Source organism: Neltuma alba, unplaced genomic scaffold (assembly GCF_004799145.2).
Source record: "Neltuma alba isolate B1F8T4 unplaced genomic scaffold, ASM479914v2 tig00000485_pilon, whole genome shotgun sequence".
Classification (NCBI taxonomy): domain Eukaryota; kingdom Viridiplantae; phylum Streptophyta; class Magnoliopsida; order Fabales; family Fabaceae; genus Neltuma; species Neltuma alba.
Window position 1 is genome coordinate 28536 of NW_021632069.1, and position 13905 is coordinate 42440.

The 13905-nt window shown below is 37.0% G+C and overlaps 1 protein-coding gene across 3 annotated transcripts; it reads left to right on the top strand.

The window, feature by feature from the left end:
• The first annotated feature begins 732 nt into the window (after positions 1 to 732).
• LOC114739740 (RNA pseudouridine synthase 3, mitochondrial) lies at positions 733 to 12933 on the top strand. 3 transcript variants are annotated; one of them, XM_028927823.1, is made up of 9 exons: positions 734 to 1315; positions 2002 to 2070; positions 2246 to 2404; positions 2511 to 2558; positions 2645 to 2725; positions 9707 to 9823; positions 9967 to 10068; positions 10203 to 10361; positions 12277 to 12933. In XM_028927823.1, the coding sequence occupies exons 1-9, from the start codon at positions 998 to 1000 to the stop codon at positions 12649 to 12651; spliced, it is 1428 nt and encodes a 475-aa protein (XP_028783656.1). In that variant the 5' UTR covers positions 734 to 997; the 3' UTR covers positions 12652 to 12933. The 3 variants fall into 3 exon arrangements, with proteins under 3 accessions (XP_028783666.1, XP_028783656.1, XP_028783662.1); XM_028927833.1 differs by lacking the exon at positions 9707 to 9823 and having other exon boundaries at positions 733 to 1315; XM_028927829.1 differs by lacking the exon at positions 2002 to 2070.
• The last annotated feature ends 972 nt before the right edge of the window (positions 12934 to 13905 follow it).

A 13905-nucleotide genomic window follows, 5' to 3' on the forward strand; every position in this document is an offset into this window, starting at 1 on the left:
ATTATTACCTAACTTAACCAACTTTTTTAATTTAATCAAAGTAGTTAAATAGATTTTATATTAAGGACCGGAGGAGTACTACCTCTAATTTTGAATATAGGATTAGTTAGGAATTAATTAAATTTAGTTCTAAATATAATATCTCAATTTACTTTGTTTTAAAAATTTATAATTTATTCTCTAAAATATACTTATTTGTTACATATATTAAGAGATTTACATTTATCTAATGAACTAATATTTATTACGAATAATTATTATGAATAAATAACTTAATTAATTTTTATTTATTTATTTTTTTTAATGTGAAATATATTGGAAAAAAGGATATTTACAACGGCTTACAAGAAGAGAAAAATAAACAGCGGAGTAAACAGAAACATCAAGAACTACTAGCCTACAAGGTGTTGTTTCTGAAGCCTTAGCTATACGATCAGCTGATGCTATGACTTCATTCACGGCACGGTGTTAATACTTTCTTTTATCTAGTAGCATGTGTTGCATATAATTTTGTTGGGAAAGGGGGAAAAAGTAAAAAGGACAGGGAAAAAATAAGGGAGAATTACAATGAGGTCCCAAGTAATTTAAAAACAAGTTTCAGAGGTTGTCATTCTCACTGTAGGACTTGTTATTACAAGCTGCTCAGGTTGTTACTTGAGATTTTGTAGTGATTATTTCTCTAGGACTTAAATGTAATTCTCCCAAAAAAACAAAAAGGAAAACCTAAAACTTGCGCGGCGGCATGAACATTTCCAATCCTAACTTCTGGACAATTGTGAGCGGAGTTAGACGGGATTGAACATTAAGAACTCAACTCTCATACCCTCACAAAATTTTTTCCGGTGGGAAAATCGCAACGCTATTTGGCTTCTTCTCTCCCTGACTTCCTCCAATACCTACGCAGAACTACACAGACGATCTTCTTAACTTTTCGGTGGGAAAGAGAGGAAATTTGTTGCTCGTGAAGATAGACACTTCTTTTTTAGCAGAATGTGCAATGATGTTTGGCAATAACCGCAGCCACTGTATATTTGTTACAGTGAGACGCTACTCCAGGATTCGCCCTCCACGTCCTGTCACTGTTGAGCCTGTAATCAGAGTGTCCAACAACATTGCTCGCCTTGATGCGCCAAAAGAAGGTCCGAAACCCAGGCAGCTTCTCTCATTGCCTCCTTTCCCTCCCCACCCTTTGCCTGGCAAGAACTCAATCGCTGCTTCGGGAGAGGCTGGTCATATCACTGCTATCAGTTGGATGAAGTATTACTTCAAGGGGATGTGGAATTCTGTTATTGAGTCCCATTTTAGGGATGGCCTTGTAAGCATTATCTATATATTTCTTTTTCTCTGTAGCATAATTTGATTGCTTTCACCAGTAACACGTGAATTTTCTTCTCTTTCGTCAATGTTATGTTTGAAACAAAATTCTGCAAGTTTTCACGGTGTTCGACTATCTTCGATTGATCCAGGAAGAACAAATGCAAATTAATTTTTTATGGGGTGCACATGCTGTGTTGATACCATAGAAGCACCCTTTCAGCAGTGTGCCTCAACTCTTAAATCTAGATAATTACATAATGAGAAGGAAAAAAGCAACAGATTTAGATAGATAGAATGTAGGATAAGAGAGAGGGAGAAAATCATAGAACTGAACTCAAAGAGGACGTAGAAGGAAGCGGGAACAGATGTACTACACCTGATGGGCAACACTACGAACCGGACGGTCGGAAAAGAAGGGGGGGGGGGTTCGGGGTACGGGGGAGGTGAACAAATTGTAGATGTTTAGTTTCTGGTAGTTTCTTCAAATGGACCATATGGCATGGGCTATGAGCCCTGGCCCATGGCACATGTGGCTTGTGCCAAGCCATGCAAATGATCCTGCATCACCACACTAAAGAGAGGATATGCAATTTGTTTCCAAATAATATATGTAGTTTGTTTCATGGTCAAATTCAGGGATTAATAAGTTTAGTTATTGGTTTTAATGTTATTTTCTTGTTAAAGGTCAAGATGGAACACCCAATTTCTGAGAACTCTTTTACTCAAAATGAAGGGCAGAAGTCTTTGAGAAAGGTACTGAAACCAATGATACTTTCATGTAACTTTTTTGTTCCACCATTTTGAGTCACAAACCTTGCTCTGGACTCCCGAGAATCTCCTGTGTGCGTGTTTGTTTATTTTGAATTGGTCAATTTCTTACAATATGTTGTAGCTTTAATGATACTACAACTGTGCAGCTTAACAACAGATTAAACATAATGAAGTGATGAAGCCTGGGGCAAGAATTCATGTCCCTGTATCAGTTGCTGAGACTAGGATTTCTAAAAGATATGACACAATACCTAGTGGAACTCTATATCCAAATGCTGATGAAATTAGGTATCTGCAGAGGCTTGTGATTTACAAGGCATGTCTTCCAAATCTTAATTTACTCAGTTTGACTAATTTTTTGATTTAAGTTCATTGATAGATATTTTATTTATTGTGGACATTTTTCAATGTATTTATTTCAGGATCCTGCCATAATTGTACTAAATAAACCTCCAAAATTGCCTGTTAAGGTTTGAGTATTTGTGCAGTTATTAATGCATTTTTGTTCTTGCCTTTTAATTTTCTTCCCTTCTAATTTTCTTGGTAACCTTGTTAGGGAAATCTGCCAATTCATAATAGCATGGATGCATTGGCGGCTGCAGCACTTTCCTATGACTATGATGAGGGTCCTAAGCTGGTGGGCTCCCCTTTTCAAATTCTTATCAGCCAGCAAAACAATTTGGTCGATTTTTGACAATAAAATGCATTGTTGTGCTGGACATTTTTCCATTAATGGTGTATTGATGTCCTGATTAATCATAATCTTAACTGTTGACTTAAAATGTTCGGTAAGTGTAGCTCTTTTCTTCCTGGGATTCCTTTAAACTTTAGAGGAAAAGCGTTGAGATTTTCTGTTTGGTTTCCATTATTCTAGAATGAATTTCAGGGAATTCACAGAGAGAGGTCAGTAAAAGGGGAAAAACATAACTACCTGTTGAGTATACCAGAATCTAGGAGACTCCAGTCCTTCCAAATTCTTCTTTGCTTTTCTTGAACAGGCGGCCTCACTTTCATGCTTCCTCCAGCCATTTTGTACTTCCAACCTCTGCTCACCACTTGTGACTATGTTAAGAAATTGGACTCATGTTTGTTTGAACCTTATAACTTTTCTAGCCCACTTCTCCTTCCCTAACTTGTGAATTTTAAATATAAAAACATTGAGAATTGGTTTTGTTTTATTGCATTTTTAGTCTGATGTGCGAACCATGGAGAGGGAATTACGCCATTTTTTCTTCCTTCTATTAATTTGCCCTTGTAGTTTGTGAATGCATGCTTGCAGCGCTTCATATCAAAACAAATTTCTTGTAATGAAAGAAGAATGTATTTACTTTTCATTTGTGAATTATTCCGACAGAGAGAGGAATTCATGGTTCTGAAGCTATGTAACAAAGAAATAAGGGAAGCGTGAGCTTATTGGGCCTAAAATTAATAACTTAAAGTTGTGATGCAAAAACAACAAGGATAGTGTTATGTAATTGTAATTTGTGTTATATAAGTAAGGGTAGATAGGACAACTTACTTAGATTAGAATAGCTACCAGATAATAACTTGTTAATTGCATTTGTTTTCGTTAGTTAGTTCTGTTAGTAGTTATTTCCTTCCATAAAAAGATACTCCTAGGATCAAACCGAGAAGTTTGACTATTGAATGAATTCAAGGATTATCCAGCAACCCTTTCTATTCTTGTTTCTCTCTTCCCTCTTCTCTCTCTGTCACTCTTTCCCTTCTTTCTCCCCTTTCCTATCTTTCTAATTCCAAGAACATACCAAGTGACATCAGAGCCACAGGTTTTCGGCCTATCCCTACAATCTCTGATTCTGTATGCCTGAGACACGATTGAAGACTAGCAATAAAGTCATTGACGAACAACTCCAAGTAGTAGAACAACAATTAACTATAGTGACGGCACTTCAAGAATCAGTTTTTCACATGTCCACGCAACTTTAGGCAATGGCTCGAAATTTAGAGGAGGTTACCATGACACTCCATAACCCAAAACAACCACAACTTATTGACAGACCGAATGGGGGCGGCAATGGATGACAATGCGCGACCCAGTTCACCAAGATGGAGTTTCCAAAGTTCCCGCGGACAAACGTGGTGGCATGGATTCTTAAGTGCGAGCGATTTTTCAAACTAGATGAAACGGCGACTGACTTGAAGGTTAAAATCACTAGCCTGCATCTCAATGATCGCGCCTTCCAATGGCATATAGCATGTGAAAAACAATGGGCAAGCAACCCACCATCTTGGGAAGCATATGTCGCACTTTTGAAGGATTGTTTTGGGCCGGCCTATGAGTCCCCAATTGGTGACCTTCTGTGTTTGCATGACCAAGGGACTCTCGCCAATTTCAATAAAGAGTTTGATTTGGTCTCGATGAAGGTGGGATTCAACGAAGCTCAATTGGTCAACGCCTACCTAAACTTGATTAAGGAAGAACTCGCCGACCCAATCCGAATGTTCAAGACCAAATCCATGAGAGAAGCCAAGAGTCTTGCAAGAATGCAAGAACTCACTAATGAGCATCTCGGTGAAAAGAAACCGTGGACTAAGAGACCCAAGCTTGCAACACCTGTGAATTGGGTGGCTCCAGGATCACGAAACACGTCTTCTTGGAGTAATGAAGGACATGCAAATAGTGGGTCCTAGCATAAGGGAAAATTCAACTCTGCCATGACTACATCTCAGTCTTTTGCTATCAAGAATCCTCCTAAGGTGTCCAAACCACTAACAGTGGAGGTGCCATGAAAAATTTTCTAAGGATCACAAATGTCCCCAACAAAAAAAGATGCTCCTGCACTTCATTGAATATGATGAGAAGGCAGAATTAGAGAATGACTCAAGGTTGGATCTCGCAACAGATGAAGACGAAATAACTCCTACCATTTCTTTGCATGCTATTAGTGGAGTCGATGATGCGGAGTTTATGGGATTACAAGGCTATGTGGGAAGACGTCCAATTCAGATTCTAATAGACAATGGGAGTACACATGACTTTCTTGACTTGACCGTAGCTCAAAAGTTGGGTTGGAAAACTGATTATGCACATGATTCACGTGTACAAGTTGTAGGAGGCAAAATGCTGAAGGTTCACGGACTCTGGAGGGACTTCAAGTGGAAAATACAAGGATTAGACTTCACCTTCGATTTTAGGATTCTGGACTCACCTACTTATGATATGGTGCTAGGTGTGAAATGGCTAAAGAGCATCAAGAATGCTTTTTGGGATTATGAAAGAATGATCATGTATTTCTAGAAAAATGATCAGATATGCAAGTTACAGGCAAATACCCCCAATCCTTGGGAGATCATTCAATCTAAGAAGGTCGGATAGAATTTTCTTCAACACAACCAAAAATTTTTGGTGCATTTAATTCAGGCCAATAACACGGAGTTAGAGTGTTTTTCGGTTTCCAGTATTGATGAAAATGCAACCAGTTTAATTCAAACTACTCTAGGTGATTTTCAGGATGTGTTCAAAGAACCTAAGGAGCTTCCACCCCTTCGAGAAGGTCACAAACACCCTATTATACTACAAGAAGAACACCAATCTCATGTCAAGGTGGTGCTGCAAATCTTAAGAGATAACACCTATTATGCAAAGAAGGAGAAGTGATCCTTTGCAACAACCTCCGTGGAATGTTTAGGACACATTATTGGTAATGGAGAGGTCTCCATTGATCCAAAAAAGATTCAGGCTGTAAAAGATTGGCCTGAACCTGTTAATGTGAAGCAACTGCATGGATTCCTAGGGTTGGCAAGCTATTACAGGCGGTTCATAAAGAATTATGGCACTATTGCTAGACCTCTCACCAATTTGCTAAAGAAGAATGGGTTTTTGTGGTCACTCGATGCTAACAGAGCTTTCCAACAGCTTAAGGATGCTCTCACTTCAGCTCCAGTACTTACTTTGCTTTGATTTTTCCAAACAATTTGTTGTGGAAGCGGATGCATGTGGATTAGGCATTGGAGCAGTGCTTATGCAGCAGGGGCAACCCGTTGCATTTTTTAGCAAAGGTCTATCCCCAAAACATCAAAGGCTCTCAATTTATGAGAAGGAGCTAATGATAGTGGTCATGGCTGTCCTACAATGGCATCAGTACTTGGAAAGAAGGAAATTTATTATTAAGATTGACGAGCAAAGTCTAAAATACTTACTAGCTCAGCAACTCAAAACTCCTTTTCAACGATTTTGGGTATCTAAACTTGCTGGGTTTGATTATGAAATTCACTATAAGAAGGGGAATAATAACACAGCAGCTGATGCTGTTTCTAGGATGCCATGACAACAACTCTTACAGACGGCATTTGATACTTCCCCTCAACCTTTGGATAAAATTAAAGCTAGTTGGGATCAAGATGATACTGTTTCAACCATTAAACAAAGGGTTCAACTGCAAGATGGCCAATGGAGTCATTTTTCTTGGGATGGTGACTTATTAAGGAGGAAAGGCAAGTTGGTTATAGGGGCTAATCAGGCCTTAAGACAATAGATTCTGGAATGGATGCACACTAGTCCCCAAGGAGGGCATTTTGGTATTCAAGCTACATACCAGCGTGTTAAAAGCCTTTTTTGGTAGAAGAAAATGATCCATGACATTGCAGATTTTATTAAGCATTGTGACACATGTGCATGGTGCAAGTATAAGACCACTGCTTCTCGTGGAATACTACAGCCACTGCCTATTCCTAATAGGATTTGGGAAGTATTGCAATGGACTTCATTGACGGACTCCCTAAATCTCATAGGAAGGATGCTATTTGGGTCATTAGTAATAGAATGAGTAAGTATGCTCATTTTATCCCTCTCTCCCATCCTTATTCCACATCTACATTGGCACAATTATTCATGGATCATGTGTTTAAATTACATGGAGCTCCAGCAAAGATTATTAGTGATTGGGACCCCATTATTGTAAGCGATTTTTGGAAGGAGTTCTTAAGGGTAATGGGAGTAGATAAGAAATTATCTTCTTCATACCATCTTCAAACGGATAGACAATCAGAAGTCCTTAACCAATGTTTGGAGACCTATTTGAGGTGCATGACCTGGGAGAAACCTAAGGAATGGAGCAGGTGGCTATCCCAAGCAGAATGGTGGTACAACACCAATTTCCACTCCTCTACAAAGGCCTCCCCCTATAAGCTACTGTTTGGACAGAAGCCCCCTATCCACTCTCCCTACTTACCCCATAATTCTGTTTTGGAAGCTGTTAATAGAAGTTTTTCAGCAAGAGAAGAGATGCTAGCCATCCTCAAACATCATTTACATCGGGCTGCAAATTACAACCTTGTAGCAGAAGTCTGATTCTCACAGGGTTGATAGAGAATTTGCTGTGGGGTAGTGGGTTTTCTTAAAATTACAACCTTGTAGGCAAATTTCTGCAGCTTCACAAAGCTCCCAAAAGTTGGCTCTTTGGTATTTTGGGCCTTACAAAATCCTAGAAAGATTGGGGAGGTTGCCTACAAATTGAATCTTCCTCCTGAAACCCGAATTCATTTTGTTTTTCACATTTCCATGCTTAAATTATGTCCTGACCCGACAATTAAGCCTAGACATCCACCGGTTGATTTTCCTAAGTTACCTATAGTTTAGGAACTTGAGCAGATCCTAAACAAAAGAGTGGGCAGAAGGAAGCAGCGAATAATCACTAAGGTTCTAGTTCAGTGGAAAGGAAAACCTGATGAAGAAGCTTCTTGGATGCCTCTATTTCAATTTCAACAACAATTTCCTAACTTTGTAATTCCAGATCCTTAAGGGCAAGGATCTTTTGAAGGGGAGGGCATTGTTATGTAATTGTAATTCGTGTTTTATAAGTAAGGGTAGATAGGACAATTTACTTAGATTAGAGTAGGCGTTAGATAATAACTTGTTAATTGCGTTTGTTTCCGTTAGTTAGTTCTGTTAGTAGTTATTTCCTTCTATAAAAGGATACTCCTAGGATCAAACCGAGAAGTCTGACTATTGAATGAATTCAAGGATTATCCAGCAACCCCCTCTGTTCATGTTTCTCTCTTCCCTCATCTCTCTCTGTCACTCTTTCCCTTCTTTCTCCCCTTTCCTATCTTTCTCATTCCAAGAATATACCAGATGGAGCAGGCTGATGGACATAGGGTGAAGAACACAAACAACTGGGTGAGTGGTGACTAACTCTAGCAGAGCATATCATGCTCTGATCTAGGGGGATGAGTGACAGCATTTGTGAGGTTGAAGAATCTTGACAAGGGTTTTGCAGGAAAATTCTATTTCTCAAATTGCTAGAGTCTGTTTTCTATCTCTGCATTTTTGTTGCTGGTTCATTTTCTATATTAAGGTTTTGTTTGCGGGCAGGTTTTCATATATATATTTTATCTTTTAATTCCATGCTATATCTTCTACTTAGCTTGAGCTCTCGCTTTTCACCTATATTTATGTGATTGATGACGTTGGATAGTATCTGATATAAATGTCATTTTGATTAGGTCTTTAGCAAAAGCTTATGATATTTACAAAATGATTAACTATATCTCATAAGAGGTGCAGTCAGCATTTGGACATGGTCTTGTCGTGGTTGTTTGTGATTGGTCTGTTTTAATATCTTTTGGTCTTATTTCTAGAAGTCACAATGCATGATCCCATTTGTCTGCATAAATTTTCCTGCAAATGCAAATGCAGTATTAACTATAAAAAAGTATTTTTGAGAAAGCGTATGAATTCATAGTTGATCAGGTAACAGAAGCATTTAGTGATTGTAAGTTTCCTTAAAACAAAATTGATTAATGATTTAATAAGGCAATAAGGAAAAGAAACGTTAATTTCCTTAATTCTCTTTTTGGCCTTTTCCTTTTGAAAAGGTAATTGATGCATAGAACTGCATAATGATATTTTCTTCACTCTCGCTCTATATATGTGTGTGCATGCATGTATCATTTGGCAGTATTATGTAGGGAAGTGCAGGCAGGGTGTGTCAATTTGTGAGTAGCTTATGACTTAAATTTGCCGCTTATTCTAAATAATTGTTTTTAATCCTTGATTGGATAGTTGGAGTGTTCAAATATATAGTTCAGAGTTATGACTGCAATTGCATTTTCTTTGTTTCCTGTTTGCACTACTTAAGAGAAATAGTAGGAATTTGATGAATAGGAGTTTTCCTTACATGTTTCTTTAAAAGGTTAAGAATATAGTTGTTGCTTTAACTTTATTTCTTTTCATTGGCAGGAATTTGATGACCTCTGTTGCATATTGTAGTTATCTTGAAAATAGAAGGGTTAAGGTTATGGTTGTTTTATTTTAATCCTTTTCATGGACCAATGGCGGGCTGTTAAATTTTATGTTTTCTTGGTCAATTATTTTATATAAATTGTCATCTGAATTTTCTGCCTAGTGAACTTCTAGCATGCTGGTGAGAGCATCTTAGTCTCAACTATCAAGTATTCAAGTCATAAGTTTCAACCAGGCACTGTTGAACCACATACTATAATCTGAATTTTCTTCTTGAAACATGTACAATGACATTCTTAGACATGTTTAAATGGTCCTATCCTAATATTGTCTGCAATGTCTTAAACCAAGATTTTGAATTGGTTTCTTTTTGTTGAATATATATATTTGTGTTCTTATTTTGTAAGTTGTCAGGTTCACCGTCTTGATAGAGACACCAGTGGCATCCATTTGCTAGGAAGAACAAAAGATAGCATAGAACACCTTCAGTGGTTTTTCAGTAACATAAACCAGGCAAAATCTTCTTTTAAGGTGCCCTATTTACATGATATCATAAACTGTGCTCTCAATGAAGTATCAGTTGTTTACTTGAGTTTTTCCCCCCTTAAGAGTAACAAACTACACCTTTCTATTTCCTTTTCAACTTTTAAGCTAATTCATTGTGGGTATGCTAGGCTTGGAATGATGCATGTGAAGCTACATATCAGAGATACTGGGCATTGGTCATTGGTACTCCTACAGAGAGAGAAGGCTTAATTTGCGCCCCTCTTTCAAAGGTTCTTGTCTCTTTCTAAGTTCATTTGTTGTCGATGTATTTCTGCATCCATGCTAGCATTTATTTATTTTAAAAGTGGCTGCTTTGTTCTAATTTTTCATTTATTACTTTTTTATAACTTATCACTCAACATAGGTTCTTCTAGATGACGGGAAGACAGAAAGAGTAGTACTTGCCCACCAGTCTGGTATGGAACCTCACCAGGAAGCTCTAACTGAGTATCGTGTTCTTGGTCCGAAGATAAATGGTTGCTCCTGGATTGAGCTACGTCCACTCACTTACCGGAAACATCAGGTATCTTGGAGGCTATGACTTATGCTTGTAAAAGTATTGGCACTATCTTTAGCTGTGTCAAGTTTGCTCTAAATTTTAAATGCTATTTACTTTGTCGGTCATAGGATATTAACTAAATGGGAAAGTTTTCCGCGGGAGATGTTGGAGGGGAGAGAGTAAACATTAATTTTATATATACAAATGCCCGTTTTCATTAGGGGTGCTCAAGGCCGGTCCCGGTCTTATTGGGACAGGACGGATCTGTCCCAAAATTTTTTTGGAACGGGACAAAAAAGGGACTGGGACACGGGACGGGGTCGTCCCGTCCCGGTCCCGTCCTGGTTCCTTTTTTTTTTTTAATTTTTTTTAATTTTTTATCCTATTTATATAATATCATTTTTTTCATATTTTTTTAAGATTTAAGACTATTGTATGGAACTATGGATATATTTATTTAGAGTTTTTATATTTGTTAATGATTTGAGATTATTGATTATTAGAATTTTTAGCAAGTTTTTATTGTGTTAAAAGCTTTTGTTCAGAATTTTTAATGACTATTATATGTAATATTTTGAGCTTTTGTTTAAGAGTGCCCAAACAAATAAAAAAGAAAATAAAAAGATGTTTTTATAAGGTTTAAGCTCAAAAAAATAAAATTAAAAAAATCAGATTTTTTTAAAAAAATTTAAAAAAATTAACAAAATTAAAGAAATTAAAAAACTTCGGGACTGGGACAACCTCAGGACGGGTTGGGATGGGCCGGGACACAGGACAGATTTTCTGTCCCGTTACTGTTCATCGGGACGGAACCGAGACGGGCCTGTTCCGGTCCCGATCCGTCCCGTGAACAGTCCTAGTTTTCATGTGGTCTTAAATTGAGTGATGAACTGGATTATGTTGGATTTATCAGGGCATCTCTTTGATTATTCATATGCACCAATAAATTGCACTTATGCCTTTCATTAATAGAGAGCGCATGAGTGGTAGCTCTGTTTGTGATTATGCCAGAGATTCTACAAAATGACGATTTAGGGATAATGAACCAGAATTGGGGCGCAGAAAGTTGCTCGAATACCTTGAAAATAACCCGAGTCCCACTCTTTCCTGGACTTGACTGGCATATGATCTTTAATTAGGAGAGTTAAGCATTTTCGTTTATGACTGAGTTTGTGTTGGAACTGCTTCGTGAGTGCACTATGCTGGTCATTCTCTATGTTCTACCTGGTAGCTTAGCTGCTTTTGTAAACCATCTACAAATCAAAAGAAGAGATCCGATAAATGTTTTAGGGTATCTGTTGGGTTTTTCTAGAATTTAAGGATTGATTCAATTATTGCACGAGCCCTTGATGCCATGTCAAGTTGGGTAGAGGCAATTAAGATACTATTTACCCATATTTTGATGCAGTGCTAACGGAAAGATGTGAAATTCTCCTATATGCTTATCTTGTGATTTCTGGAGGCCAATCTATCTGAACCATGTTGAATTTGTTGGTTCACTTAAGGGACAGGCTGTAAATTTAAGAGGCACATCAGATGTTTCTGTTAATTTATGGACTTCTTATAAAGGGCATAATTGGGCCTTTCTGGAAAATTCTAGCTTAGCATTGGTTTTGAACCATAGACCAAATTGAACCTTTCCTAAAACTAGAGGGATCCAAAGGCTGTGTGTGTTTGTGTGTGTTAAGGCTCACGATGTCATTGTGATGGGAATAACCCAGTTTATTTTGAATGTTCATGCTTTTGTGCTGGCTATCGAATCATTCAATTATTGATTGCATCTAGGATTCTTTTTTTTTTTTTTTTTTTGGGCAAACAGGAATTATGTCATTATGACTTTTAATTGTGTCAATGGTTAATGGAAACACATGCTCAGTTTTTACCATGCAGCTGTGCTCAGTTAAGCTAGCTTATTTTTTGGATCACATTTCTTTAACAGTTGCGAGTTCATTGTGCTGAAGCTCTTGGCACACCCATAGTTGGTGACTACAAGTATGGCTGGTTTGTGCACAACCAATGGAAACAGATGCCTCGGGTCGACATGGAGCCGACAACTGGACAGCCATACAAGTTGAGGAGGCCAGAAGGCCTGGAGGTTCAAAAAGGAAGTGTCTTGTCTAAGGTTCCCCTGTTGCATCTTCACTGCAGAGAAATGGTACTCCCTAACATTTCTAAGTTTTTGCGTGTTTTGAATAGAAGATCAGAAGAATTGAGACCTTCAGATAGCATGAATCCTGATGTTCTTCGGTTTGTAGCAACAATGCCCTCACATATGAGGATCAGTTGGAATGTAATGTCATCTTATTTGGTTTGAGGACTAGTTCCTTGCCAAATGCTATTCATTAATCTATGACATGTGTGTCACCTTGAATATCAATTTAGGTGGGTGACGTTGTGCTTTGATGTGAAAATCTAGATTATCATGATTCTGTTGTACCTTATTAAAAAAAGAAAATAGGGAAATTACATCAGTCCCAAGCAAGAGAATTTATCATCGTCAGGTCCCATGAAATCAAGTAAGTTTTTAAGTCCCAAGGGATTTGGCTGTGATTAAATTTATATGTACAATTACCTATTTGACCTTATTCATTGAAAAGAAACAAGTGATATTAATTATTTATAATTTGTATATGCAATAACAGTTGTTAATATACCTATTTTAACTGTGTACGGGTTGATATTAGTTGTTAATACACATCTTGATAGTTGTTAATGTAGCTATTTTAGTTGTTAATAACAAGTGCGTGGCGCAGGTTGATATTAATTGATATATGCAATGACAGTTCCTATTTTTAGCTGTCAGTAATAAGAATGTGGTGTAAGTAAAACTGGTAATTGTATATTTAGTTTTATTTGATTTTATAGGATTTATAGTGATAAATTCTTGGGACCCGAGTGTAATTCCTTCAAAAGAAAAATTTAGGGGAGGCTACGTTATCCTTCCAAGTTTAGCTGAATGATATTTGATATTCTTTTTACTTTAAAAGTTACGTTTGGCTCCTTTCAATATTTGCTATATATTGCAAAATCTTTTTTTGTAAGGGAGGGGAGGGAAGGGAAATGTGTCTTTGACATTACTTTGTTTGCTTTTGTTAGATGGGAAGCGGGAGAGTAATTTTTAATGATCTCTTGTGCGCCTCAAACAGGGGAGAGGTAGTTATAATTAATTTGCCATTCTATCGTTGCATATTTAATATTTTATTTATAAGTTAATTTATATCTGCATTCAAATTGTATAATTTATTAAAATTCAATTTTCCTTCCGACATGATAATGTGTGTATAAAAATGATGTAATGATACTTTTATTTCTTGTTAATATAATAATGTAATTTAAACATTAAGTGAACGAAAATTATGAGGATAAAATAGTCAATAAATTTTTACTATTTATTTTTATCTTAAAGTAATATACCATCAGTCTTTGGAACGAGTGAAGAGTTTATTTTTATTTTTTCTCATGGGCATTAATGAAATCTTATAAAAGCCATGAGAAAAAAATAGTTAATAAATTTTTAATTTTATTTTACAAGGGAAATGGAACAGAAAGGAGAAGAGAAAAAATTTTA

What these genes read in the sequence shown, in the direction of transcription:
- LOC114739740 (XM_028927823.1), top strand. Translation starts at nt 998, where the DNA reads ATGATGTTTGGCAATAACCGCAGCCACTGTATATTTGTTACAGTGAGA. An exon ending in GGCAGAAGTCTTTGAGAAAG is followed by an intron (nt 2,071 to 2,245) that starts GTACTGAAACCA and finishes GCTTAACAACAG; the next exon opens with ATTAAACATAATGAAGTGAT. An exon ending in AGAGGCTTGTGATTTACAAG is followed by an intron (nt 2,405 to 2,510) that starts GCATGTCTTCCA and finishes TATTTATTTCAG; the next exon opens with GATCCTGCCATAATTGTACT.